This window comes from Melanostigma gelatinosum (assembly GCF_949748355.1).
Source record: "Melanostigma gelatinosum genome assembly, chromosome: 1".
Taxonomy (NCBI): domain Eukaryota; kingdom Metazoa; phylum Chordata; class Actinopteri; order Perciformes; family Zoarcidae; genus Melanostigma; species Melanostigma gelatinosum.
This window is the reverse complement of record NC_136634.1, coordinates 21253967-21281747: the sequence shown is the minus strand read 5'-3', so window position 1 is coordinate 21281747 and position 27781 is coordinate 21253967. Positions and strand designations below refer to the sequence as shown.

General features: G+C 40.5%; 6 protein-coding genes across 6 annotated transcripts in view; 4 read left to right on the top strand and 2 right to left on the bottom strand.

Moving 5' to 3' along the window:
- LOC306777390 (histone H1-like) overlaps window positions 1-499 on the bottom strand; it is a gene marked incomplete at both ends in the record, with an annotated part of 621 nt that extends 122 nt beyond the window's left edge. The window contains one exon of the mRNA XM_079268475.1: window positions 1-499. This exon is cut by the window's left edge and continues 122 nt beyond it. Within this exon, the coding sequence (XP_079124601.1) occupies window positions 1-499 (499 nt within the window).
- An 8973-nt stretch (window positions 500-9472) lies between these two features.
- On the top strand, window positions 9473-11383 carry LOC306776109 (histone H2B 1/2-like). The gene has a single exon (XM_079266699.1). The coding sequence runs from the start codon at window positions 9475-9477 to the stop codon at window positions 9847-9849; it is 375 nt and encodes a 124-aa protein (XP_079122825.1). The 5' UTR covers window positions 9473-9474; the 3' UTR covers window positions 9850-11383.
- A 944-nt stretch (window positions 11384-12327) lies between these two features.
- Window positions 12328-12639, top strand: LOC306788317 (histone H4-like; the record flags this gene model as incomplete). Its single annotated transcript, XM_079283795.1, has 1 exon — window positions 12328-12639. The coding sequence occupies one exon, from the start codon at window positions 12328-12330 to the stop codon at window positions 12637-12639; it is 312 nt and encodes a 103-aa protein (XP_079139921.1).
- A 1398-nt stretch (window positions 12640-14037) lies between these two features.
- LOC306778166 (histone H2A-like) lies at window positions 14038-16154 on the top strand. The gene has a single exon (XM_079269588.1). The coding sequence runs from the start codon at window positions 14061-14063 to the stop codon at window positions 14442-14444; it is 384 nt and encodes a 127-aa protein (XP_079125714.1). The 5' UTR covers window positions 14038-14060; the 3' UTR covers window positions 14445-16154.
- Window positions 16155-16442: 288 nt separating this feature from the next.
- On the bottom strand, window positions 16443-18284 carry LOC306780306 (histone H2B-like). Its single transcript, XM_079272627.1, has 2 exons — window positions 16872-18284; window positions 16443-16601 (listed from the first exon to the last, which is right to left on the bottom strand). Exon 1 carries the CDS (start codon window positions 18273-18275, stop codon window positions 17901-17903), a length of 375 nt encoding a protein of 124 aa, XP_079128753.1. The 5' UTR covers window positions 18276-18284; the 3' UTR covers window positions 16443-16601; window positions 16872-17900.
- Window positions 18285-23646: 5362 nt separating this feature from the next.
- On the top strand, window positions 23647-24057 carry LOC306775941 (histone H3.2; the record flags this gene model as incomplete). The annotated part of the gene is made up of 1 exon (XM_079266513.1): window positions 23647-24057. One exon carries the CDS (start codon window positions 23647-23649, stop codon window positions 24055-24057), a length of 411 nt encoding a protein of 136 aa, XP_079122639.1.
- Window positions 24058-27781: the final 3724 nt, after the last annotated feature.

Sequence of the window (27781 nt, the reverse complement as noted above, 5' to 3'; positions counted from 1 at the left end):
CCTTTCTGGGGCTCTTGGCTGCCTTCTTTGGACTCTTGACGGGTTTCTTGGCCACTGCGGGTTTCTTTGCCTTCTTGGGTGATTTCTTAGCGGCTGCTGCTGGTTTCTTTACGGCCACTGTCTTTTTGGCCGCTGCTGGTTTCTTCGCTGCGGGCTTCTTGACTGTAGGAGCAACTTTCTTTGCCGGTTTCTCGACAGCCGTCTTGCTCATCTTGAAGGAGCCAGAGGCCCCGGTCCCCTTGGTCTGGACCAGAGTCCCCTTAGTCACCAGACTCTTGATGGCGGTCTTGACGCGGTTGTTGTTCTTCTCCACATCGTAGCCATCGGCGGTCAGAGCCTTCTTCACGGCGGCAGCAGACACGCCGCTCCGCTCCTTGGATGCCGCGACAACTTTAACGATGAGCTCAGCGACGCTGGGACCAGCCTTCTTCGGCCTGGACAGCTTCTTCTTCGCTGCTTTGGCCGCCGCGGGGGCTGAAGCTGAAACTACTTCTGTCATTTTCTATTGTTGATGTGTTTGTAGTCACGAGAACACGAGAGTCTGACTGACTGTTGAAGAGCTCAGAGCACGGGCTGCACTTAAACACACCATGAGAACCGTGGAGACTCAACCCAGCCCGGGACTCCTCAGTGCAGTCTGAAAGCAGATTCACTTGTGTTTTCTCTTCACTGATAAAGACTCAAAACTAAATGTGGAAGAAGTACTGAAGGCTGACGGCGAAGGGAGCCGATAGCGGACGAGTGTCTCTTCATATTGAAGTCATGTAGAGCTCTGATGGTCTCTGTGTTGTGTTTGAGGAGCCTCCAAACCTCACCTCCTCACCGCCGTGGACAGCACTGATCAGCGGCTTTTCCCACTCATTTCTCTCTAAAAGTGATTTAAAATGCATCAGAGCTCCATCAAAAGTCGTTTTCCAACTGGTCCACATGTTTGTTCAGAGTCTCGATGTAAAAACAACCATCTGATGTTGATCAGTGTTTAATAAACTGAAGGTATTCTGGGAGCAGCAAACACACTGATGATGGTCGAGGCTTATGGTGCAGTTCAGCCAGACTTCCTATCAGAGCTGCTCACTGTGAACATGTCCTCTGCTGATAATAACTTTTAATATAAATAGTTATACTATTGATGATCAAACATATTGACAAATAAATGTCACTTGTTTTGGGAAACATGAGTGGCTTTAAATGTTACAGTAACAATGTTTCACTGGTAGTTGATGTTCTGCTGATGATTAAAGTGAGCACTGATGGAGATTTTTATTTTGATGAATAAAACTAATTATTATTGTTATTAATAGGATTCTAAATATGAGTATCATTATAATGGTTATAACATTCAATACATTAATCATTCAGTTCCAACTCTTGCAGCTTGTGTAAGACTGCAAACTTAATTAAATGCACATTATTCTACCCAGAGGTGAACTTTTGCCGGCAATAGATTTCCTGTTTCGGAAAGTCAGTAAACACCCACAGGTCTGTACTGATCAACAACACACTGCAACTATTTAGAAGCAATTAACAAGTAAACTTGGAAACAGCATAAAATGGTGCATTCAGTGGCTCCTCACGTGATCCCATTGATGACCATGAGCTTTAAGTTGTGATGTGGAAACAACATAAATACAAATAAGATGTATTTTATTGCTAAAAGAGTTAAAAGATCAGCAGCGCATATTTATTTACACTGTCACAACAATAACAACGCATCTGGTAAACTAACGTTACAATTTACATTTCTCTGGTAGATCAACTGTGAACAGCACATAAAACAGATCAATTAAAAACTCTTTCATGCTGCTAACAAAACATTCTGTCCTGCTGTGCTCTTCACAACAGTAAAACTCTCTCTTTGCTGTTCTTTACAGTTTTTACAGCCCTGATCAGCTTCACCTGTTCCCAATTTAGCTTTATCGATACCACTACCCGAGGTAGAACAAAGCACAACCAGGGTTTTCCTAAATATGTGTTTTTTAAATGGACTGTTGTATAAAATATTTCACAACTGAATGAGTTTTTTTGGTTGATGTTTGGATTCTCCTCAAAATTGGAAATAGTGAAAATGGAGGCTTCTCCAAAAGGGACAGCGTCGATCACATGTATCTCTGGAAACAATGATCAGAATGTTACCAAAGCAGTTATTCCCTCAAACAAAGCAAATGTTTCATTGACACCTTTGTTTGTCTTTTAAATGTATACAGTTAAACAAACGGAAAGTGAATCGGAAAGTGAAAATCCAAAAGCCATGATGTGTATATATGTCATTATCATAGTAAGGAGGCTGATATCACAACATAACGTCATCTATATGTACCAAAGACTGTTATCTTATCAGAAGGTAGCTTATCTGACTATTCACTTCACCCTCTGGTGCCCCAGCCCCGAACAGGGAACTAGTGCAGCCTGCACTTCAAACTGACTCATACAATGGGGCCCTATTGGTGTAAATGTGTGAAGATAATATAAGATAATATGAATATATATGGTAATATATATAACAATACATCTTTCTTTATCACTATAAGGACGGCCTTTCTTTAGAGTTTATGTCATCTTTGAACAACACATATGATGATACTGTGAGCCCACAGGCTGCATGACACAATATTGTTACATGATTTAGTTTAAAACTTTGAATATGAGATTAAATATATATGAACAGTATCTAGATATACACTGTACTATCTATAATATATATCATATATAAAGCTATCGAGAAGATATTTAGCTTTCTATTCATCGTTCCTGCATACTTTTAAGATGTACCTAGTATCTCAGCAGGATCCATTAAATAAGATGACATTCTTCAGATTATTTTAGCTGGTTCCCCACTGACAGTATATCAACAGTAAACCATAGTAGTTGTAGATTGCATTTTAAATATCTCCAATGATGTGCTTTATTTGATGATACTAATCAGGGAAACATCAAGATATTAACATTCAAATCTTTGATCAATTCACTCAGTAACATCTTTTGTTTCCATTCGTGTTAGCGATACCCACCAAGTGTTCGTGTTCTCGTTGAACACTTCATCTTTTATGTTTCATATATTTTATTTTTCATCTTATATGTTGTTACCATAGACTGTATGTAAGCGAGGTTGTTACACTTGCGCCATTCTAATTAATTATATGTTATTACTATTGTTAATATGTATTGTAATGTATTGTAATACAGACCATAGTTGTGAGCAGAAACATGTGCAGCCTGTTAGACTGCCTTAGTGAAAACATTATTCATAGTTGTGTTGGCACTGTTCATTTGAGAACGCTTGAACGTGACTTTTATGAGGTGGAAAGTCATGATGAAGCACTCGATACACAGCCCAGAGGATAATCCTGCAAAAGGATTGTTATTATTCATTATTTTATGTAGAATTGTTAAAAGTGCAAACAGGAGACGGGAGGAAGTTTCTGCTTTGAAAGAGGAGAACGAGCGAAAACAGAAACTACTGGACGCTGTTTTCAACCCTCAGCTTCGGTTACACAGAGCAGACGTCCAGCAGCTGTTGGTGATTAAAGAAGAGGTTCCCCCTGAGTATGTGATGACATTGATGATTGGAAGGAGACCAGAGAACCTCAGTCAGGTTTAAACTCTTTGAAACCTGATGAAGTCCATGTCAGTGATTCAAGATGTAGTGCTGGTGAAAAACGTTTTAGATGCTCAGTGTGAGAAAACATTTAGCACCAGAGGAATTCTGAAGACACACATGAGAATCCACACAAGAGAGAAACCTTTCAGCTGCTCAGTCTGTCAGACATCTTTTAACCGGTATCAAAATTTACAGAAACACATGACAATCCACGCAGGAGAGAAACCTTTCAGCTGCTCAGTTTGTGATAAAAGATATAAGCGCAACGCACATCTAATGGTACACATGACAACTCACACAGGTAAAAATCCCCATGAGCCCTTTTACCCAATCCTCTCTCCGCATATCCCTTCGAGCGGTGGGCCCATAGGGCGGCGGCTCAATGGCGAGTTTTCGGGTTGTTCCCTTTTTTCAGACACAACTCTTTTCAGATGGTGAGTGAATTCTTGGTCTGAGTTCACGGGGTCACAGGTCACACACGGCCCTAAACCACGTTAAGGTGGTGATTTATTGAAAGGGTGTAACATTTAAGACTCGTTGCTTCCTGTTAATATTATAACGTTACCCAGCTAGTGGAAAGGAAACTATGCGCATCGTGTCGGTGCCGGCGCCCCCGTCTACCTGGCGGCCCGCGACAACAAGAAGACTTGTATCATCCCCCGTCACCTGCAGCTGGCTGGCCGCAACGACGAGGAGCTCAACAAGCTGCTGGGCGGAGTGACCATCGCTCAGGGCGGCGTGCTGCCCAACATCCAGGCTGTTCTGCTGCCCAAGAAGACAGAGAAGGCCGCCAAGTCCAAGTATACCTGGCGCCTCTCTGGCTGCTGGAACCAGAACCTCAAACACTCTCCTGATAAAGAGCTTTGTATTCAGGCGTCCCAATAACAAAAGACATACTAATATTTGAAAAACACAATTTGCATTTTTAGACCAAAGTATATTAATTGTGGTTATTGATATAAAGCTGATCCCAACAGTTATTCCAGAGGCTGAGGTCACTTTGCAGACACACTTTAGTTTGAGTTTCATTTGATTGACACATTAATAATGCTCTGTTGATTAAAACAAAGTAAAGCAAGTTATTTGGTTTTGGAAAAACATAATTGCAAAAATATTGTAGTTTATGTTTTGCTGTTTTCATCTTTTTGAAGTTGTATCTGTGATGAGGCTGCAATTATGTAAAATAAATGATTTCAGACCACAAAGTCTATAAAGCTGTTTAATGTTGTTCAGGGCTGTAATTACCAATCATTTATTATCAGCTCATCTGAAGATTATTTTCTCAAAAAAACAATTGTCATTAAATGAAAACGCACCAGAAATTGGTCCTGAAATGAAACACACCTGTGGCTTTTTCTTTTTCTGTGTGCAGGTACAACAGTTTACGATACAGTGTTGTCATACATTTATCAAATACACACACACACACACACACACACATACACATACACAGGTATCAAAATGTAATGTAAGGGGGGAATGTTTATTATTTTCTTCTCAAACAACAAACAACAGTAGAAGAAAACTAAAACATTTGTGCTAGAAAAAAACAAACAGAAAATGAGGCTGGATCTCTGCTTTGCTGGTCTGGTCATAAGACTTCATCCTCATCACATGCGATGTTTCCTGAGCTCAGCAGCGAATATTGCCTTGACTACAGTATCCAGGTCTGGAATGAGCCCTGATATTTTTCTCCTCAAGCCTCCTCCATTGCTGTAAGGCAAGGCAAGTTTATTTGTATAGCACATTTCAACAACAAGGTAATTCAAAGTGCTTCACATAAAACCATTAAAAGCATCAAAACACAAGGCAAAATAAAAGGAGATTTCAAAAACAATTAAAAAACAGTGTAAGAAATAAAATGCAGTAGTAAAATGCAGAAATGCAGGAAATTGATTAATATATTAATTGAACGCGGTTCAATTAAAGGCAGCAGCAAACAGAAAGGTCTTCAATCTTGTTTTAAATGAGCTGAGGGTCTCAGCAGACCTGCAGCTTTCTGGGACTTTGTTCCAGATATGTGGAGCAGAAAAACTGAACGCTGCTTCTCCATGTTTAGTTCTGACTCTGGGAACAGAAAGTAGACCGGTCCCAGACGACCTGAGGGGTCGGGATGGTTCATAAGGTAGCAGCAGATCAGAGATGTATTTTGGTCCCAAACCATTCAGTGCTTTGTAAACCAACAGCAGGATTTTAAAGTAAATTCTTTGTTGGACAGGAAGTCAGTGCAAAGACCTCAGAACTGGAGTGATGTGATCCACCCTCCTGGTCTTAGTGAGGACTCGAGCTGCAGCGTTCTGAATCAGCTGCAGCTTTCTGACGGATTTTTTACAGAGACCTGTAAACACACCGTTACAGTAGTCCAGTCTGCTGAAGATAAATGCGTGGACAAGTTTTTCCAAATCCTGTTGCGACATAAGTCCTCTAATCCTTGATATGTTCTTCAGGTGATAGTAGGCTGATTTTGTAATTGTCTTGATATGGCTGTTCAGGTTGAGGTCTGAATCCATAACTACACCTAGATTTCTGGCTTGGTTTGTGGATTTTAACATCAGTGACTGAAGCTGAGCTGTGATTTTCAATTGTTCGTCCTTGGTACCAAAAACAATTGCTTCTGTTTTATCTTTGTTTAATTGAAGAAAATTCTGGCACATCCAGTTGTTGATTTGTTCAATGCAGTTACCCAGCCCTTGTATGGGATTATAGTCCCCTGGTGACATAGTTATGTAGATTTGTGTGTCGTCTGCATAATTATGATAACACACTTTGTTGTTTTCCATAATCTGAGCTAGTGGAAGCATGTAGATGTTGAACAGAGGAGGCCCCAGTATTGAACCTTGGGGAACACCACATGTCATTTTAGTCAGCTCTGATGTGTAATCAGCTACAGACACAAAGTATTCTCGGCCCTTCAAGTAGGATTCAAACCAGTGAAGTGCTGTGTCAGAGAGTCCCACCCAGATTTTTAGTCTTTCTAGGAGTATGGCATGGTCGACCGTGTCGAATGCAGCACTGAGATCTAGTAACACTAAGACTGAACTTCTGCCATTGTCTATGTTTAAGTGGATGTCATTGAAAACCTTAACAAGAGCAGTTTCAGTACTGTGGTGCTGTCGAAAGCCTGACTGGAAAACATCAAAGCAGTTATTTACGGCCAAGAAGTCGGTCAGCTGTTGGAAAACCGCTTTTTCAATTATTTTACTTAAAAATGGGAGGTTTGATATTGGCCTATAATTTTTCATCGTTGCGGAGTCTAAACTAGCTTTCTTTAGGAGTGGTTTAATAACTGCAGTTTTTAGGGCTTGTGGGAAGACACCTGAGAGAAGGGATGTGTTTACAATTTGTAAAAGATCAGTGGTCATGCAGTTTGAAATATTTTTGAAAAAGTGTGCTGGTAGAATATCCAAGCAGCAGGAAGATGACTTCAGATGTTGTATGATGTATTCTAGGCTTCTACGGTCGATTGAATGAAATTGTGTCATGATATTTGAATGGATGTTAGATCGGGACAACACATATCCTGTGGTTGATGTGGAGGCACTGACTGCTTGTCTAATTTTCTGAATTTTGTCAGTCAAAAAGGAGGCAAATTGATTGCATGCCCAGGTGGATTGGAGTTCAGCAGCTACCGACACTGGAGGGTTTGTTAGCCTGTCGACAGTAGCAAATAAGGCGCATGTATTGTTCTTGTTTTTGGTTATGATGTCAGAGAAGAATGACTGCCTTGCATTTCTAAGTTCCAAATTATAATTGCGAAGTCTCTCTTTATAGATGTCACAGTGAACCTGGAGATTCGTTTTTCGCCACCTGCGCTCAGCTTTCCGACACTCTCGTTTCTCTATTTTGACCAGTGTAGCATTTCTCCAAGGAGATCTTTGCTTACCCGAGACAACCTTCACTTTAGTGGGTGCAATGGCATCAATAATATTTGTAACTTTAAAATTGAAGCCATCTACAAGCTCATTAACTGAGAGGCAAGAGAGGGCTGGTGTGGAGGAGAACTTCTGAATAAATAGTTCACTGGTGTTTTCAGAGATGTAACGCTTTGTCACAACCTTGGTTTGTAGAAGGGTTATGTGTTGGTGGGGCAGACAATCAGACACCTTCACATGTCATGCAGAGACATTCAGGAATAGTGAGTATGGGAGATTGAGTGAGATAAAAAGTGAGTGACCTGTGAACCAAGTTTTGATCACAGCAGACTAACTAACGTTGTCCCAGACAATGATGTACCTGGGCTGCTCTGGCCCTTGGTCCTTAGGGTCATTAGGGTCATTAGGGTCATCAGGCCCCTGGTCATCAGGCCCCTGGTCATGAGAATCATTCGTTTATAATAGCTGATACACAGCATCTGCATTTAGCTCCATGACTCTCTGAAGGAGACGAGACAAAACATTACATGAAAAGACAGACAAGGATCAGTCAATATGACGTCGCACCATACACTTCCAGATCCAGGACCAATGATGGGATAGCACAGGTGACCTGCACATATTCATATGTCAGTGGTTTTAAAACGGTGAAAGTGACTATGTACAGCTGCTTCATCCTATTTCTACTCTTTCAGTAGACAAGATGTTATCTGGCGTTATCTGGTTCTGCAGTTCTCTGAGTCTGATGCAGTTATTTGACCATATTTACAATGTGGGTCTCCTGCTCTGAGGTGGACAGGATACCTTTTCCACCACATACTGGTTTTCTTGCAGTTCTGTAAAAACCTCAACATGAAAATACAGTGCTTCAACAATCACTGTAATAAACTGTAATAACGAAGGTTTTGAAGGGCCGTCCCTCCCTTCACAATAAGCCACAGCCACATTAATTCAGCAGCCCTTGTCAATGGACAGTGATTAATAGTAAACATGGTGCCCTGTGTATGTCAAGAAGAAAAAGTCACTCATAATAAGACTTGGTCATTCCAGTTCAAAAGGAAAGCTTTCAACTGGTTTATGTGGCCATTGTTAGGCTGAGGAACTGGTAATCATGGATTGTAATATGTTTGAATTAAATAGTTGTTCTGTGGGTGTGTTGAGAGAAGAGGTAACAATTTACATTTAACTGTGCAACCCTGTCTTTTGAAATAAAATAAAAATAAAAAAATCTTGTAACATTTTAGGAACCATTAAAGTTCTTTATTCCGGTAATTTAGTCACTCAAACACCAAAGACATCTGCTCACGAAAAAATAACTGTACCAATGTTGCAGTCAGCTTCAGTAAATCAGAAGCAAAAAGTATCATTAAACAGAGGTTGAAGGAAAGGTGGCAGAAGCAATGGGAAGAAGACAGGAAAGGACGGTGGTTTTACCGAGTTCAGGGGGAAGTGGGAGAAATGAGATGTGCAGGAAGGAACAGGAGAGAGGAAATGCGACTATTGTGAGCAAGAGGAAACAATAGAGCATGTAATTGTACAATGTCAGAAATATGAGCAGGGAAGAGGGCAGCTGATTGGAGACCTGTACGGTTGGATATAGTGGATATTCTGTAAAATAACTCAAAAAGTGAGTGTTATCAAGTATTATTTCAATATCTTTGATTAATTAATATTATTAAGAAAATATGAGCAAATTGTTTTGTTTTGTTTCTTTTTTCTTTTCCTTTTGAATTTACATTTTTATATAAGTAGCCTATTAGACTTCCTGATCCACACTCCATACCAGTTGGTGGCGGTAATGCACGAATTCATTGTTTGCCAACCGCCAATAAACCTCAAACAAGAAGAAGAAGCACGTCTAGGTAATTTGCGCATGCACAGTCCCGCTCAGAAGACAGCCAATCCTGTGCAAGCAACACCACAGTCTAATTTGCATCAAGTTGTTATATATAGACCGTCCTGTCCTTCTGGAGACATCTTCCAACTCAGAAAAAATCCGGAATCATGCCTGACGTCGCCGTTAAAGCAGCCAAGAAGGGCTCCAAGAAAGCAGTCTCTAAGACCGCCGCGAAGACCGGCAAGAAGAGGCGTAAGAGCAGGAAGGAGAGCTACGCCATCTACGTGTACAAGGTGATGAAGCAGGTCCATCCTGATACCGGAATCTCCTCCAAGGCCATGGGCATCATGAACTGCTTTGTGAGCGACATCTTTGAGCGCATCGCCGGTGAGGCCTCTCGTCTGGCTCACTACAACAAGCGCTCCACCATCACTTCCAGGGAGATCCAGACCGCTGTCCGCCTGCTGCTGCCCGGTGAGCTGGCCAAGCACGCGGTGTCTGAGGGAACCAAGGCCGTGACCAAGTACACCAGCTCCAAGTAAACACCTGATGGAGGCCAACAACACAAAGGCTCTTTTAAGAGCCACCCACTTCATCTAAAGATGTTTCCTCTGAATACCAAACGTGATTAATAGCTGCTGTTTAGCAAAGGCGTCAAAATGGTTACATTTGAGAGTTTATGCAGTTTGTATTTATATAAATTAAGTCATTTAGCACACTCTTTTATCCAAAGCAATTTACAATTCGGATGATATCACATTTCTACACCGTAGGCTACGAAGTGTCCTGCGCATGTACACATCGACATGCAGCTAGTGGAGCGGGATCGAACCACCGATCCTCTGATTGAAGGTCGGCCCTGCTATCCCACAGTAGCGATGCACTCTCATCCAGTGAATCTGTCCAATCTGTATTTTTTTTGTTTTGTGGGTTGTACTTGTTAAAGCTTTCTCAGGGCTCTCCTTGAATTGAGTACAACACAGTTGTCAAATCAAACAGTTTATTTATCCAAGGAAACACCTGATGGAGACCAACAACACAACAGCTCCTTTAGGAGCCACCCACTTCATCTGATTATTTCATGTTGTCTTTAAGCTTTAAAGAGGTTAATTTAACCACACTCACATCAGTTATTACTGTACTGGTGCAAGTTGGCAACTGTATAACACACAATAGCACGCATATACAAACTCTTTAAGCTGCACTGTTTTCAACAAGCACAAAATATGGAAACTTAAATCTCTTGTGAGGTGCTCTTCTACAGATTGTCTCGTATTAAATTATCACTATAACCTGCTTTTTAGAGGCTGATTGCCAAAAATATCTTGAAAGAAGTAAAGGATTTTAGGATCTTAATTTAGGTGCTTTGTAAACTTTGAAGTTCAGTGGATACTCCTGAAGACATCCAGCCACTAACTGTGGAGATCTGGTTGAGTTTTATCTTTGTGTATTGTTTTTTTCTTTCACCCTTTTACATATGATTTAATTTATTTTAAGATTATACATCTCTTATTTTATCCCTTATTCTATTTTACATAATGGTCATGAATTAATTTGTTTTATTATATATTATAATTAATCATAAATATATAATATATGTGGTTTTACAGAGCAAGTATTACGGTTATATGCTCTCTGTGGCAGGCTTCTCAACCTGGCAGCTTTCTCTCTCCTGTGAAGCTTTGCAGCACATATAGAGTGCTTCATCATGACTTTCCACCTCATAGAAGTCACGTTCAAGCGTTCTCAAATGAACAATGCCAACACAAACTATAAATAGTGTTTTCACTACAGCAGTCTAACAGGCTGCACATGTTTCTGCTCACAACTATGGTCTGTATTACAATGCTTATTAACAATAGTAACAACAAATAATTCATGAGAATGACACAAGTGTAACAACCTCTCTTATAGTCTATGGTAACAACATATAAGATTAAAAATACAATAAAATATCATGAAACATTTTAAAAGATGAAGTGTTTCACTAGAACACAAACACTTGGTGGGTATCGCTAACACGAATGGAAACAAATGATGTTACTGAGTGAATTGATCAAAGGTTTGAATGTTAATATCCTGATGTTTCCCTGATTAGTATCATCAAATAAAGCACATCATTGGAGATATTTAAAATGCAATCTACAACTACTATGGTTTACTGTTGATATACTGTCAGTGGGGAACCAGCTAAAATAATCTGAAGAATGTCATCTTATTTAATGGATCCTGCTGAGATACTAGGTACATCTTAAAGGTATGAAGGAATGATTAATATAAAGCTAAATATCTTCTTTATAGCTTTATATATTATGCATATTATAGATAGTACAGTGTATATCTAGATACTGTACATATATATTTATACATATATACATATATATTTATACATATACAAGTGTATGATTAATCATAGATTTTGCCAATTAATTAATTCAAAGTCAAAGACATGCAGCCTGTGGGCTCACAGTATCATCATATGTGTTGTTCAAAGATGACATCAAATATAAAGAAAGGCCGTCCTTATAGTGATAAAGAAAGATTTATTATTTTCACTATTCACTATAAAACACATCTGATTTGTTTTCATATAGTTTTATGAATTCAAACTCACACAGACCAGAAATCAAGCTAAACCACACTTTGTAAATGTTTCTCCACTTCATAATTAATGAGAAGACAAATAGAGAGAAATAAATACAGTGAGACTCAGAGAGACTATAATACAGAGAGAACACCAAATTAATATCTGCTGATATGTCTACACATTCACATGATTGTCCTCGATATTGTACTTCAGTAATTATAAAGTACATATTTGAGTACACTATTGCTTGACTTTCAGCAACAAGCAGTAGGAGACAACAGGTGGTGCTAACGAGTTTAATTATCACCCTTCAGTTAAATCCAAAGAAGAAGAGAAGCCCCGCCTCTGTCTTCTATCACGTCCTCAGACATAATTTAAGTATCAGTGACCCATCAGTGTTCTTCATCTTGTTGAAAAACTTCAACTTGTGAAAATGAGCGGAAGAGGCAAAGGAGGAAAGGGACTCGGTAAAGGAGGCGCTAAGCGTCACCGTAAAGTGCTCCGTGATAACATCCAGGGAATCACCAAGCCCGCTATCCGCCGTCTGGCTCGCCGCGGTGGAGTGAAGCGTATCTCCGGTCTGATCTACGAGGAGATCCGCGGTGTGTTGAAGGTCTTCCTGGAGAACGTGCTCCGTGATGCCGTCACCTACACCGAGCACGCCAAGAGGAAGACTGTGACCGCCATGGATGTGGTGTATGCTCTGAAGAGACAGGGACGCACTCTGTACGGCTTCGGCGGTTAAACTCTAATCACACGTTAATTATAGAAAGGCCCTTTTAAGGGCCACACACTTACTCAATAGAGAGCTGACTTCCTGTTCCAAACAATAGTTATTTGTAACATTGTATCTTTTACATCATCATACATTAGTTCACGATAAGGGAACGCTGCTTCATACATTCTGGTGCAGCTGTTCAAGATATAGATCAAGTCTTTGATATCGCTGTTATCAAATAATGAAACTTGTAGATGGATGCTTTGACTTAATTTATTTCTATATGAACCATCTGGAAAAATACAATTATAGGTCTGTACTATTCTCGTTAGTTTAACCTGCAATTGGGGATAATTATCAAAGTTATGGGAATATTGTGACAGATACGTCAAATCAGGCATTTAAGCTTATAATTGTCTCCGAAAAACCAAAGTGACATATTTGTCACTACAGTAATGAGCTGCTCACTGATTCAATTATTTTGATCAAAATATGTTCGGTTGTTGAATTCAACAGACATTTAAACAAAAAATAAGTATATTAGTCAAAATGTAAAAGAAAAATGTACATATCAGTAAATGAAACACAAGATCATCCAAAGAGAATACATTGTTGTCTTGTAAAACAAATCATCGAATTGAAATCGATTTGCTGGTTAAATAACTATAAACGTTATAATTTAGATGTGTGTTGTGGAAATGCAAATAAAAAATATGCCAAGTTGATTAGTTTTTAAATGAGGAAAACATCTATACGTAACTGGCCAATGTGATATAATATATCACATGAAATGTAAAATGATGTTGCGTTTCAGATCTCTGGCACTAGGGGTTAGTATTTAAAAAATATGAAAAAAATGTCTGTTTTATATCCTCTGTAATATTCCTTTAAGGGCACATGGGTTTGGGTTCTTATGGATTTAACGTCATGTAACCAAAAATGTAGTGAAAGAGAACAACAAAACGTGCCAGAGCATAAACCTGCTGATATAAGTGTGTGCAAACAGATAATAATAATCATTTATATACAGTATATATAACGCTATAATATGGTGTTAACATGAGTGACTTACGGTTTTACCAGGAAACTATCACACTTTATTTTTTAATGTTTGTGTTTACCAGACATTGTGTAACCTTTCTGTAAAGTTATTGATTTGAGAGACTTATATAGACGATTAACAGAATAATAAAGGGAAGAATAACATGATGTGTAATATATTTAATCAAGTCCAGGTTTAACCGGTCAGCCTTTATTGTGCAGGAGCTGAAAAAACAAAACTCTGGTGGTAAAAAAGGAAATTCATTTCAACTCTTCTCTGATTGGACGATCACAGACACGCTCTCTTTTGCCAATCAGAGAGAAGCTTGTTTATAATAAATACCCGGTTCCTCCACCATCAGGCCACATTTCTCTCGCAGTTAACGAAGAAATATATCAACTCTACAATGTCTGGACGAGGAAAGACCGGAGGAAAGACCAGAGCGAAGGCCAAGACCAGGTCCTCTCGTGCCGGGCTTCAGTTCCCCGTCGGCCGTGTCCACAGACACTTGAGGAAGGGTAACTACGCCCATCGTGTCGGTGCCGGAGCTCCGGTGTACCTGGCCGCGGTGCTAGAGTATCTGACCGCTGAGATCTTGGAGCTGGCTGGGAACGCTGCTCGCGACAACAAGAAGACTCGTATCATCCCCCGTCACCTGCAGCTGGCAGTCCGCAACGACGAGGAGCTCAACAAACTGCTGGGCGGAGTGACCATCGCTCAGGGCGGCGTGCTGCCCAACATTCAGGCGGTGCTGCTGCCCAAGAAGACCGAGAAGGCCGCCAAGAAGTAGATACCCGGAACCGGTTGACTAACAACACAAAGGCTCTTTTAAGAGCCACCCACATACAACTAAAGAAAGCAATTTCATCCTACGTAACGATGGCCTGCCTCGGTCGGCGCTAGCTGCTCTTGGCCTGTCTCGAACGATTCCGTCGAGACGCCCTTTCCGGTCATTACGCTGTCATTTTCTTCGGCGATCGCAAACCAAACGTAAATAATATTAATTCATACATATCAAATAATCTGTGTCAAATTTCATGAATATATATGGACGTTTATATGTCTAAATACTATAGGAAAGTGACTTTGATGAGAGAAAGCAGAAAGAACGCTCGGGCGACGCTTAAACAGCTCGAACGGAAATTAAGGAGCTTTTATTGCATCATTTGGAGTTGTTGAAGCGTGATATCTTATTGTGAAGGACAGAACTACGGTCCCGGATGTGTTGACAGCATTGATGGTCATTTTTGCGACCCTGGAACAAGCGAATATCCCCGAAAAACCAGCAGCAGCCAGTGTTTACAACGTGTTTGTACGGATTAGGCCAAGAGCAGTGCACGGCTAATTCACCCGTGTTAGCATCGTTTTAACGACTCTGGTAAAGGCAAAGCTAACTGTAATAATTACAACAATATTTCGTTTGAAAGGTACGAAGTTTAACTTCAGTTTAACACCATTAAATCAACTGAAAACATTACACGATCATTTTTATCAACATTGTAAGTGAATTGTATTGAAACATTAGCTAAAAACTGTCCGGTTTGGGGTACAATTCCGTTACATGTATATTAACAATACTGTATTACAGTTCAGAGTGAGTTTAAACATCTAAATATATGCATTGCTTCATTTCAAATACACTGAGACAACAGGTTATTAAATAATACGGTAATATCTATGCTAACTATATCGTCTGCATGACTGATACATTTGTGAAAAATAAAACTACACAACTCTGTCTATGAAATAAATAAAACTCCTGGATGCTTCTCTGCATTTTTTTTGTTCCAAAATGTGAGTTCTCAATCGTTTCTGGATCGTATTTAACACAAGTTACATTGCAACATTTATCTCTAATGATTAAAAAACGGATTATCACCAAACCTCAATACAAACCGTTTATAGAAAATAATCAGTTTGTTAGCATTAAAATTTAGTGGCAGAGCCAGTTCAGTTTAGATATTTTGTTGTAAAATAACAAATAATGTATATGGTATTTTATTTTTAACTCAACTAGTGTTTTCCATTGATATCGGTCCAAGTGTAACAGTGCATTTGATAAAACTGAATATTTATAGAAGATTGAGATGAAAGACTCCAAATGTCCTTTTTTACATTAGTTTTGTGACTTCACGATTTGTTCACCGAATAAGATGAATGCATGAATAACTTAAGGTCATGATCATTTTTTAGGGGTGGTAGAAACAATTGATAAGAATATTTTGGTCACTTGGGCTTTGTTACTGATGTTCTCCCATTTTTCAAACTGTTCTTTTCTCACTTTGTTCCTAGATCCAGTCGATTGTTTTTTCCCCCACCATGACACCTTTCTCGAAACATAAATGTCAGTTTTAAATCCAGTAAATGTGAGCAGCTGTATCAACTTATCTTTTCTGGAAGTTAAAGCTTGTGAGTGTCTGGAGTGAGCTGCATAACATGATGAATGTGCTGCAAAGCTTCACAGAAAGACAGAAGACTGACAGGTTGAGAAGCCTGCCACAGATAGAATATAACTGTGATCAATGTTCCCTCTAATTTTTCATGTGTCTGGGCATACACACAAGCTCCCTGAGCACACTGAGGACCACTGTGAGCAACATCAGATGTGCACGCTGTGGCCACACACCAGTATCACACCTGTTCAAAACCTTGGATCATAGCAAGTTACATGGTTTATTAAAATAATCAAATTACAGCAGCAATTTTCACTAGTTTACTTTTAATATAAGTGATTTGACAAACTTTAAAGGAAAAAGACAAAAATCTTGTTGTTCATGAGATGTGTAGTATGTTTTATGTGAGAGTCCTGCTTGGCCATGGGAAGAGTCTTGCTTTGGCCATGGGAAGAGTCTTGCTTTGGCCATGGGAAGAGTCCTGCTTTGGCCATGGGAAGAGTCTTGCTTTGGCCTGTGTGAGGTCCTGTTCTGGCCTGTGTGAGGGTCCTGTTCTGGAAGAAATTATACATATACACCTTTCAGACATAACATTTTGTTCACATTAAAACATTCACATTTTGCACAATGACGTGTGCTGTAGCTTGTGATACAGTGTAAATTCCTGTAACTCTGTCTGTAAAATATGTAATTACTCAGTTTTTTATTATCATTTCTACTACCCATAAATTATCTAGTAGTAACATAATTTAATGATTAATATCCATAAGTAAAAAACTTAATAAATGTCACTAGAATATGCACAAATCTGACTTAAATTTTACCTTATTTTTCACGTCTGTCCTTCTCACTTCTCCAATGGTTGTACACTTTGTCCAGGTTGATGGCTTCGTCTGCTTCTTGCTTTGACTTTATGTCGCTGCCCGTTCGTTTCGCCATAATAAGGGGGGATAAGGGGCATTTGCGTCTCGTAACTCCGCCGCACTGTTGTTAGCTAGCTAACCTGCACGGCGCGAATGGGCAGGGCAATAGTGTCAATGCTATGATTGGCTGCGTAGCGTAAGTGAACCGAATCGTATCATTGGCTGGACACCTGTCACTCACTGAGTTACGTTGCAAAATAGTACAGAAAACTAAATTATTATTATTATTATTATTGGTTTAATTGATTAGATAAGATTAGGACTAATATTAGATATTAATTAATACGTTTATGTTGAATTTTATTTTATGCGCTGCATAGATTTTCTTGTGCGCTGAGAATGTGCGAGCAGTGCGCGATTGCTCAAGCGCGCAGCTTAGAGGGAACATTGACTGTGATACTTGCTCTCTAAAACTATATCTATATGTATGCATAAATATATGTACACACATGCATATATATATATACACACACATATACACATACATATATATACACATACACATATATACACACACACACACATATATACACATACATATACACACGCACACACACAAATATCTTAAAATCCTTTACTTCTTTCAAGATTATATTTTTGGCCATCAGCCTCTAAAAAGCAGGTTATAGTGATAATTGTAGAAGAGCATAATTGTAGAAGAGCACCTCACAAGTTTCGATTTTTAGAAATGTCAAGTCAGTGTAGAAATGTGATATAATCTGAATTGTAAATTGCTTTGGATAAAAGAGTCTGCTGAATGACTAATGTATATAAATAGATTAGATAACTGCATAGTATAAAAAAACATAACTATTTGACTCCTATGCTAAACAGCAGCTATTAATCAATTTCGGTATTCAGAGGAAACATCTTTAGATGAAGTGGGTGGCTCTTAAAAGAGCCTTTGTGTTGTTGGCCTCCATCAGGTGTTTACTTGGAGCTGGTGTACTTGGTCACGGCCTTGGTTCCCTCAGACACCGCGTGCTTGGCCAGCTCACCGGGCAGCAGCAGGCGGACAGCGGTCTGGATCTCCCTGGAAGTGATGGTGGAGCGCTTGTTGTAGTGAGCCAGACGAGAGGCCTCACCGGCGATGCGCTCAAAGATGTCGCTCACAAAGCAGTTCATGATGCCCATGGCCTTGGAGGAGATGCCGGTATCAGGATGGACCTGCTTCATCACCTTGTACACGTAGATGGCGTAGCTCTCCTTCCTGCTCTTACGCCTCTTCTTGCCGGTCTTCGCGGCGGTCTTAGAGACTGCTTTCTTGGAGCCCTTCTTGGCTGTTTTAACGGCGGCGTCAGGCATGATTCCGGATTTTTTCTGAGTCGGAAGATGTTTCCAGAAGGACAGGACGGTCTATATATATCAACTTGATGCAAATTAGACTGTGGTGTTGCTTGCACAGGATTGGCTGTCTTCTGAGCGGGACTGTGCATGCGCAAATGACCTAAACGTGCTTCTTCTTCTTGTTTGAGGTTTATTGGCGGTTGGCAAACAATGAATTCGTGCATTACCGCCACCAACTGGTATGGAGTGTGGATCAGGATGTCTAGGAGAAGAAGAAGAAGAAGAATAAACCATTTGTATTGTCATATACATTCACACATACACGAAATTTGACTACTGCATTTGACCCATCCCTGTACATAGGGAGCAGTGGGCTGCCATTGATCGGCGCCGGGGGAGCCGGGGGTTCAGTGTATTGCTCAGGTCCACTTCGACATGTGACACGTCCCAGTCGGGGATCGAACCGTTGCCCTAATAGGCTACTTATATAAAAATGTAAATTCAAAAGGAAAAGAAAAAAAGAAACAAAACAAAACAACGAGCTCATATTTTCTTAATAATATTAATTCATCAAAGATATTGAAATAATACTTGATAACACTCACTTTTTGAATTATTTTGCAGAATATCCACTATCTCCAACCGTACCTTCAACTTGCCGAGGTCTCCAATCAGCTGCCCTCTTTCCTGCTCATATTTCTGACATTGTACAATTACATGCTCTATTGTTTCCTCTTGCTCACAATAGTCGCATTTCCCTGTTTCATGTTTACCTATTTTTGTAAGCATACCGTTTAGGCTTGTATGACCAAATCTAAGCCTTGATATTGTCGTTTCCTCTCTCCTGTTCCTTGCAGCACATCTCATTTCTCCCACTTTCCTCTGAACTCTGTAAAACCATCGTCCTTTCTTGTCTTCTTCCCATTGCTTCTGCCACCTTTCCTTCAACCTCTGTTTGATGATACGTTTTGCTTGGGTAGAGAGGGTTGTCCGCCAACCGAAAAGGTCACCGGATCGATCCTCGGCTGCATCGTGTCCTGTGTCAAAGTGTCCCTGAGCAAGACACTGTACCCCTAACTGCTCCCCGGGCGCCTGTAATTGGCAGCCCACTGCTCCCTATATATACAGGGATGGGTCAAATGCAGAGAATAATTTCCCCACTGTGGGACTAATAAAGGAATGTTTCTTCTTTCTTCTTCTTCTGATTTACTGAAGCTGACTGTAACATAAGTACAGCCATTTTTTGTGACCTCTTTTGTAGCTTTATCTGCCATTTAATTTCCTATGACCCCAATATGTACCCATCATTTGAATTCTGTATAATGTTTGTTGTAGTTCAATAAGGATGTCTGGTCTACTATCTGAATGGCTGTTCTGTAAGCTGGCTGATGATGAGTTTGAGTCTGAACAAATGATTGCCCTCAATGGTCTTGTGTCCTCTATACACTGTAGTGCGAACATTATTGCCAGCATTTCCCCAGTGTACACTGATAGTCCCTCAGTGATCATTTTACCTATTTTTGAACAAATGATTTCATTACCAATGACTCCTTCACTGGAAGAAAGAACTGTAATGGTTCCTAAAATGTTAAATGATTTATTTTTTTTATTTCAAAAGACAGGGTTGCACAGCTAAATGTAAATTGTTACCGCTTCTCTCAACACACCCACAGAACAACTATTTAATTCAAACAATAATTTGTCTCTGCATGACATGTGAAGGTGTCTGATTGTCTGCCCCACCAACACATAACCCTTCTGCAGCAATGGAGGAGGCTTGAGGAGACAAAGATCAGGGCTCATTCCAGACCTGGATACTGTAGTCAAGGCAATATATGCTGCCGAGCTCAGGAAACATCGCATGTGATGAGGATGAAGTCTTATGACCAGACCAGCAAAGCAGAGATCCAGCCTCATTTTCTCTGTTACTTTTTTTCAAGCACAAATGTTTTGGTTTTCTTGTACTGCACTTTTGTTGTTTGAGGATAAAATAATAAATGTTCCCCCTTACATTACATTTTGATACCTGTGTATGAGAGTGTGTGCGTGTGTGTATGTGTGTGTGTGTATTTGATAAATGTATGACAACACTGTATAGTAAACTGCTGTACCTGCACACAAGAAGAAAAAGGTGTTTCATTTCAGGACCAATTTCTGGTGCGTTTTCATTTAATGATAGTTTGTTTGAGAAAATAATCTTCAGATGAGCTGATAATAAATGATTGGTAATTACAGCCCTGAAAAACATTAAACAGCTTTATAGACTTTGTGGTCTGAAATCATTTATTTTACATAATGGAGTGGTCTCACCGACGTCACGATCTCCTTAGTTACGAGGTCGGTCGGCCATGTTGGAGTACATACAGATCCTACATGGCGGCGCGTAAACAAGGAAGTGCGGCGAAAATACAATACTTTGAATCACTGGATAGTGCATCAAAGGTTCGCTACCTGGCCAAATTGAAGGTTATTGGTAACTTGGATCCCTATACGATGAGTGCAGATGGTTTCAGTGCCGATCCTACTTATCTTCCATCGGTAAACTACGCCAACATCTACACGTATCTCGTGAACACCCCCAGTCCTTACACAAAAGACGAGTTGGAGTGCTACAAAGGGCTCGACGCTTCTAATCAGTTTGTCAGTGGATGGGTCCGAGACGTCAAAGCAACGGTCGTCGAGAATTCTCATCTCGTCATTGGAAGGGTAAATATATCCAGATCTGGTCCGATATTTAGCAATATTCAATGTTTACTCAGCGCAAACAGACACGTGTGTTTGTTTACATTGTACGTGCATGTCATTGTGTGCGTGTGTGTAGGAATTCACTTTCAACTAACTCCTAACTTCATCCCCCCCCCCCCCCACACATATATATATATACATATATATATATATATACGTATAAGTATATATATATATATATATATATATATATATATATATATATATGATCTGACGTTAAACTCATATCAAGCAAAGCTGAGGCTGCATCTCTGTGTTTCGCCTGTTGTACACGCTCGACACGTCTCTGGCACCGACTGCTGTCACGGGCCGATGAAGCTTCGGTAACCTTCTCATGTCCAAGTTTAATTTATATTTCCTTTATTAAATACTGTTCACAAACGAATTTGTAAATAAAATCACTGACCACTTATAAAGTGATCCGCACATACTCTAGTGTACGCCAAATTCAATCTCGAGAGATGCGTGACAGCCATTTCTCGCGACGTCGCTTGGATAGCTCCTTCGTGTCATTTCCTTGATGTGTGATGACCGCTGGCAAACGAAAGAATGATTTCTTGTCTATCAGCTCTGCTGCCACAACCAAAGACAGCACAAAAGTTCACCATGATCGATAGGTTATGCGACTCAGCCGTGCATGCCAGTGGCTTTGTGTGTACTCCAACATGGCCGACAGCTAAACTGTGACGTCACACGAGACCACTCCATTGCAGCCTCATCACAGAAACAACTTCAAAAAGATGAAAACAGCAAAACACAAACTACAATGTTTTTGCAATTATGTTTTTCCAAAACCAAATAACTTGCTTTACTTTGTTTTAATCAACAGAGCATTATTAATGTGTCAATCAAATGAAACTCAAACTAAAGTGTGTCTGCAAAGTGACCTCAGCCTCTGGAATAACTGTTGGGATCAGCTTTATATCAATAACCACAATTAGTATACTTTAGTCTGAAAATGCAAATTGTGTTTTTTAAATATTAGTATGTTTTTTGTTATTGGGACGCCTGAATACAAAGTTCTTTATCAGGAGAGTGTTTGAGGTTCTGGTTCCAGCAGCCAGAGAGGCGCCAGGTTTACTTGGACTTGGCGGCCTTATATTAACAGTAAGCAACGAGTCTTAAATGTTACACCCTTTCAATAAATCACCACCGTAACGTGGTTTAGGGCCGTGTGTGACCTGTGACCCTGTGACCTCAGACCAAGAATTCACTCACCATCTGAAAAGAGTTGTGGCAGCTGGCCCGAAAAAAGGGGCCCCTTTCTGGAGCCAGACCTGGGAGTGGAGCCTGCTTTTGAGGGTCTGGTTTCCGGGACATGAGACATATGGTTCGACCAGGAACAACTCGAAAACTCTACATTGAGCGACCGCCCTATGGCCCACCGCTCGAAGGGATATGCGGAGAGAGGATTGGGTAAAACGGCTTACCTGTGTGAGCTATCATGTGTACCTTTAGATGTGTGTTGCGCAGAAATCTTTCATCACAAACTGAGCAGCTGAAAGGTTTCTCTCCTGTGTGGATTCTCATGTGTTTCTTCAGACCTCCTCTGGTGCTAAATGTTTTCTCACACTCTGAGCATCTAAAAGGTTTCTCACCAGCACTACATCTTGAATCACTGACACGGACTTCATCAGGTTTCAAAGAGTTTAAACCTGACTGAGGTTCTCTGGTCTCCTTCCAATCATCAGTGTCAGAAGATTCTCCAGTCTTCTCATACGTATCTGGTTCTGGATGTCTATCTGGATCTGAGTTCCTGTCTGGTTCTGGTCCTCCACAGTCCTCTGCATCTTCCATCTGTTCAGTTTGCATTTGATGAAGCTGTGAGGACTGAGCTTCCTCTTCATCATCTTCACTCTTCACAGGAGTGAATGAGGACTTGATATCAGCCTCCTCCAGCCCTTGAAGCTGCTCTCCTTCCTGACTGGTGCAGAGTTCCTCCTGTTCCTCTTTAATGTGTGGGGGCTCTGGGTCCTCCTGGTCCAGACTGGAGCTCCACTCCTGCTGATCAGGGGGAACCTCTTCTTTAACCACCAACAGCTGCTGGACGTCTGCTCCGTGTAACCGAAGCTGAGGGTTGAAAACAGCGTCCAGTAGTTTCTGTTTTCGCTCGTTCTCCTCTTTCAAAGCAGAAACTTCCTCCTCGTGCTCTGCTATCGTTCCTTCAAACAGACCAAATATCTCTTCAGCAGCCGCAGTTAGTCGCTGGTTGACTAAAGATCTCAGCATTTGGACTTTAGACATGTTCACTGAACCACAGAAAGCATCCGGTTTCTCCTCTGCCACTGGTCGTTAGATGCTTTTGGACCAATGAATGTTGACCAACAACCAAAACCCGCTTTTAAATATCCGCGCGCGTGGGACGTTTCCGGACAAACAGAAAAGATGCTTCCAGCAGAAGAACAGCGGGCGGGACACTATATTTTGGCGGACAATTTGAAAGCATTTTCCGCCAATGAGCAGCGGAGACTCGGCGGTGGGTCGCTGCTCTGGGCGGGGCTGAGCTCTAGGATGAGCCTCTCACCAATCAGGAGCCGGAGGTCTGACGCTGCGTCACCATTTCACAGCCGGTCCCACAGCTTAAGAGCAGCGTGTCTCCTCTTTGACTGCATGTTCCTCCTGATCAGAGAAAGAAGAAGGAGTCATGGCAAGAACCAAGCAGACCGCTCGTAAATCCACCGGAGGCAAAGCCCCCAGGAAGCAGCTGGCCACCAAGGCTGCCCGTAAGAGCGCCCCGGCCACCGGCGGCGTGAAGAAGCCTCACCGTTACAGGCCCGGTACCGTGGCTCTGAGAGAGATCCGTCGCTACCAGAAATCCACGGAGCTGCTGATCCGCAAGCTGCCCTTCCAGCGTCTGGTGAGAGAAATCGCTCAGGACTTCAAGACCGACCTGCGCTTCCAGAGCTCCGCTGTTATGGCTTTGCAGGAGTCCAGTGAGGCTTACCTGGTCGGCCTGTTCGAGGACACCAACCTGTGCGCCATCCACGCCAAGAGGGTCACCATCATGCCCAAAGACATCCAGCTGGCCCGTCGCATCCGCGGAGAGCGAGCTTAAGCTGTTTGCTGATCCACAAACCACAACGGCTCTTTTAAGAGCCACCTCACTCTCTCTGAAGAGCTCATTCCTCTTCTGCTGCAAACATGTTTTACCATCAATGACAACGGACAAACTAAGTCCTTCTGTACTGATATTCATTTCTACAAGTGTACGGGAATAAATATTGTGCTTTAAAGATTTAGCAATACCTGGTATAATGTTGTACAAAATACATTAATTATACTAGTGTTCGTACGGTCATGGAAAAGCCATGGAAAAAAATAAAATCCACGAGATTCCAGATACCGATGCGATGATGAGGTCAAAGAGCTTCAGGGAGAGGAGGCTGGTTGTGTAGCGCAGCTTGACGCAGGGCTGAGCTGTGAGTGGACCTGGGCCTGGATAAAAGTGGAGTTGGGCCTGGATAAAAGTGGAGCTGGGCCTGGATAAAAGTGGAGTTGGGCCTGGATAAAAGTGGAGCTGGGCCTGGATAAATCCATTGGTCAAAATGTGTATGAACCCTGATACTAACTAAATGTGGTATAAACGTAAATTGACATGAACGAGTTATGTTAGTATCACGAATTCAAAAACACTATTGAACATGAATAGATCATTTCTAAGAGCTGCTGTGACACATTTGTGTTAAATATTTCCTTTTTGTCTTTTTCTATCTTTTTGTAGAATACCTGACTTTTGTTTTTCTTCAATGAAGTGTCTTTGTGAATACTCCATGTGTTAAAGATCCCAGATAGCAAACTATTGTAATGCCTTATGATCAGGCTCTCACTGCTTTCTGCACGAAAAAAATCATGTTAAGATTTATTTTTGATTTGACTAAACTGTGTGAAATGGAAGATACTGATCTGTACTGCAGACCGAGTCACGCGCTGGTTATGTCTGAATCTCAGGATGACATAAATGTAAAGGACCTGATATTGAAATTGCAAAGAGATATATCTTATAACGGTGTTAAAGGGATCGTTGACCCAAATTACTTAAGATTAACCACACACCTTGTCAAACTGCTTTCAACCAGGTCTAGAGTTTATCTTGAGTAACCGCGTCATGATTACTGGATAGAGACATTGCTGTAGCGTTTTTCAAATATGTTTTAATTTGGCAGACAACTCTATGGCCAACATTTCCAAAACAACTCGCACCAAAACAATATAGATAAATAGCACGTTAGAGGAAAATTCAGTATTTTTGATTTGGCAATGTACTGTCTGTCCCCTGTGTTTGAACTCGTCTGAGATAAGCCTACACACTAATGCTGTTATGCTGATATAAGAAACGGGTGCTGAAAAAGAGCACTTCCTCTTGTGTTACAGAGTTGACATTTCTGTATGCGTCAGTGTCTATGTGTGTGTGTTAGCATTGTGCAGAAAGAGTGCTAGAGACCAATGAAGCATTGCCCTTTAAGTCCCTGACACTTTGGTGTGATTGCGGGAGGCTGGGGTCAGTTACCTCGTTTTCCCGAAACATGACCATTCCAGCCTTTCACAGCTGAACTTTCCGGAAGCAGATGTTTACTCAACGGAATGTTTGCTATACTCTGCTTAATGTAACGGTCCGATCTAACACGAGAAGGCGTTTCTACAGGCATTTTTAAGCACAAATGCATAAAAGAGGCATGGCACTCATAGAAAGAAAGACTTAACTGGTACTGGGGTGTACCAGAGTTGTATAATGTTTTCTGTCAAATGAAAATTATTCAAGTGACTTCAAGTATTTCAGGGTGGGCTTGTACAATCCAAGTCTGAGGTCATGGACATGTAAAGATGCTGGTGTTTGCAACGCAGACAGGAATGCTAGGGAGTTGCTTTATGGGAAGTGTAGTTTCTTGCATTGTTGTAGCCTGATCCACCACAATGAGGTCATGTGGAGCTGTATCTTGAGCTGTGTGTGTGAGTGTGTGTGTCCGTGTACGTCACCATTGTAGCACTGTAGTGACTATCCTCACGATTCAATGTCTGTATATGTGTGGACTGGGTGGTTGTATTTGTCATCTATGCTATTTGTTGTACTGTGCTCATTGTGTGTGTGTGTGTGTGTGTGTTTATTAGTTTTAAAGTTCATTCTTAGTGATCACTTGCTGTAGTTTTTAACTTCTTTTGCTATGCTGATTGATGATTTTCATATCCAGTTTGGAATATCGTATGTACCGTTGTTGTTGTTGTTGGTAAGGATGTGTAGTGGTTCAAAAGTCCAGAATTTGATGAGTATATTCTTGACTATCAGCAAGTATTCAGCAAAACATACAGTATGTTTTTTCTTGGGGGAAAAAGGCAGGTTCTTTCCCAAATGCTGACTGAAAGGTCATGTTGCAATTGCACTATTTCCACAATGCAAAGCAGAACCAGCCTTTTTCTAGACCTTAAAATCAACACCCACACCTCAGATGTGTTGAGTGATTGACTGGATGACTGGGTGAATGAATATATCAAGTCAAACTCAGAGGCCAATGCTAAGCAGTAGCTCAAATTGTATAATTACTGTCATAAGAGTAGTAGAGGAGAACAGTGTACACACTACACTGTACTATTTCTGAAAATTGTGTGAGTGAGTGAAATTAACCTTTTTCATATTTTATTTCAATAAACTGATGTTAACATGCAGAATTACTCTGATCTCTAGCTAAGTAGTGAAACTACAGTGTAAGATACTCCGTTAGAAGTAAAAGTACTGCATTCAGACTGTTGCTCAAGTACCAAAAGTATTGGCATCAAAATATACTTCAAGTACCAAAAGTAAAGGTTCTTCCGGTACAGAATGGCCCAGAATAATATTCATCATATGATTGAATCATAGTTATTCATGCGTTAATCTGTTCATCACTTTAATGTTGATGAAGTTGGAGCCGATTTAAAGTACTTCATAGACTGCATTGTGATTTAATCTATAATACGACATCATCATTTATTAGTTGATTATATTTTGTATTATTAATCTGGTTCTGCAAAGCAACTTAAAATATGAAATAAATGTAGTGGAATAAATTGTACAATATTTACATCTGAGTTGGAGTGGAGTAGAAGAATCAGACAATAAAACAAATAAATAAAAAAAAATACTAAAATACAAGTACCTGAGTACTTCAGAGAATGTAGTTAAATTCCACCACTGTTAACATACATACATTTATTAACTATACTTATTAACAAGACTAATTACGAACAAGTACTAATATTTTCAACATCATAATTCATAATTAGTCTGGAAAGTAAACAATAGAGCTTATTTGTAAAGCAAAACATTTCCAGGGGAAGAACCCCCATACTGAGGTCCAGGCTCAGCATCAAATGTCCTGAAATTCTATACATTTATATATATTTGTACACATTTCTCAGTCTTAATAATTCAAACAACAACTAAAACAAATGTCCGTACTAGCTATAGCTGGATGCCTTTTTTTGCAAGTTAGAGCAATGACCCCTCAAAAAAATGATGAACTATCACTCACGCACAGCAAACACTCTCAGTCATGCACACACCCAAAGTGAAGTCAGAGGTCACAGAGGGGAGATTGGGTGGAGTGAGTGAGTGTTTTAGGGTGAGTGTGTGTCAGAGAGGTGGGAGGGACAGTTTTGTGTGTATAAATACAGGACTGCGATGGACACCAAAAAGAAGAGCGCAAAGACACCCGAGGGGCAACATTTTACTAGACGTGTATAGGAAGAAGCTATGGCAAACATCAGAGGTAAGTTGTTCTATCTGTCTGTATGTCTGTCTGTCTATC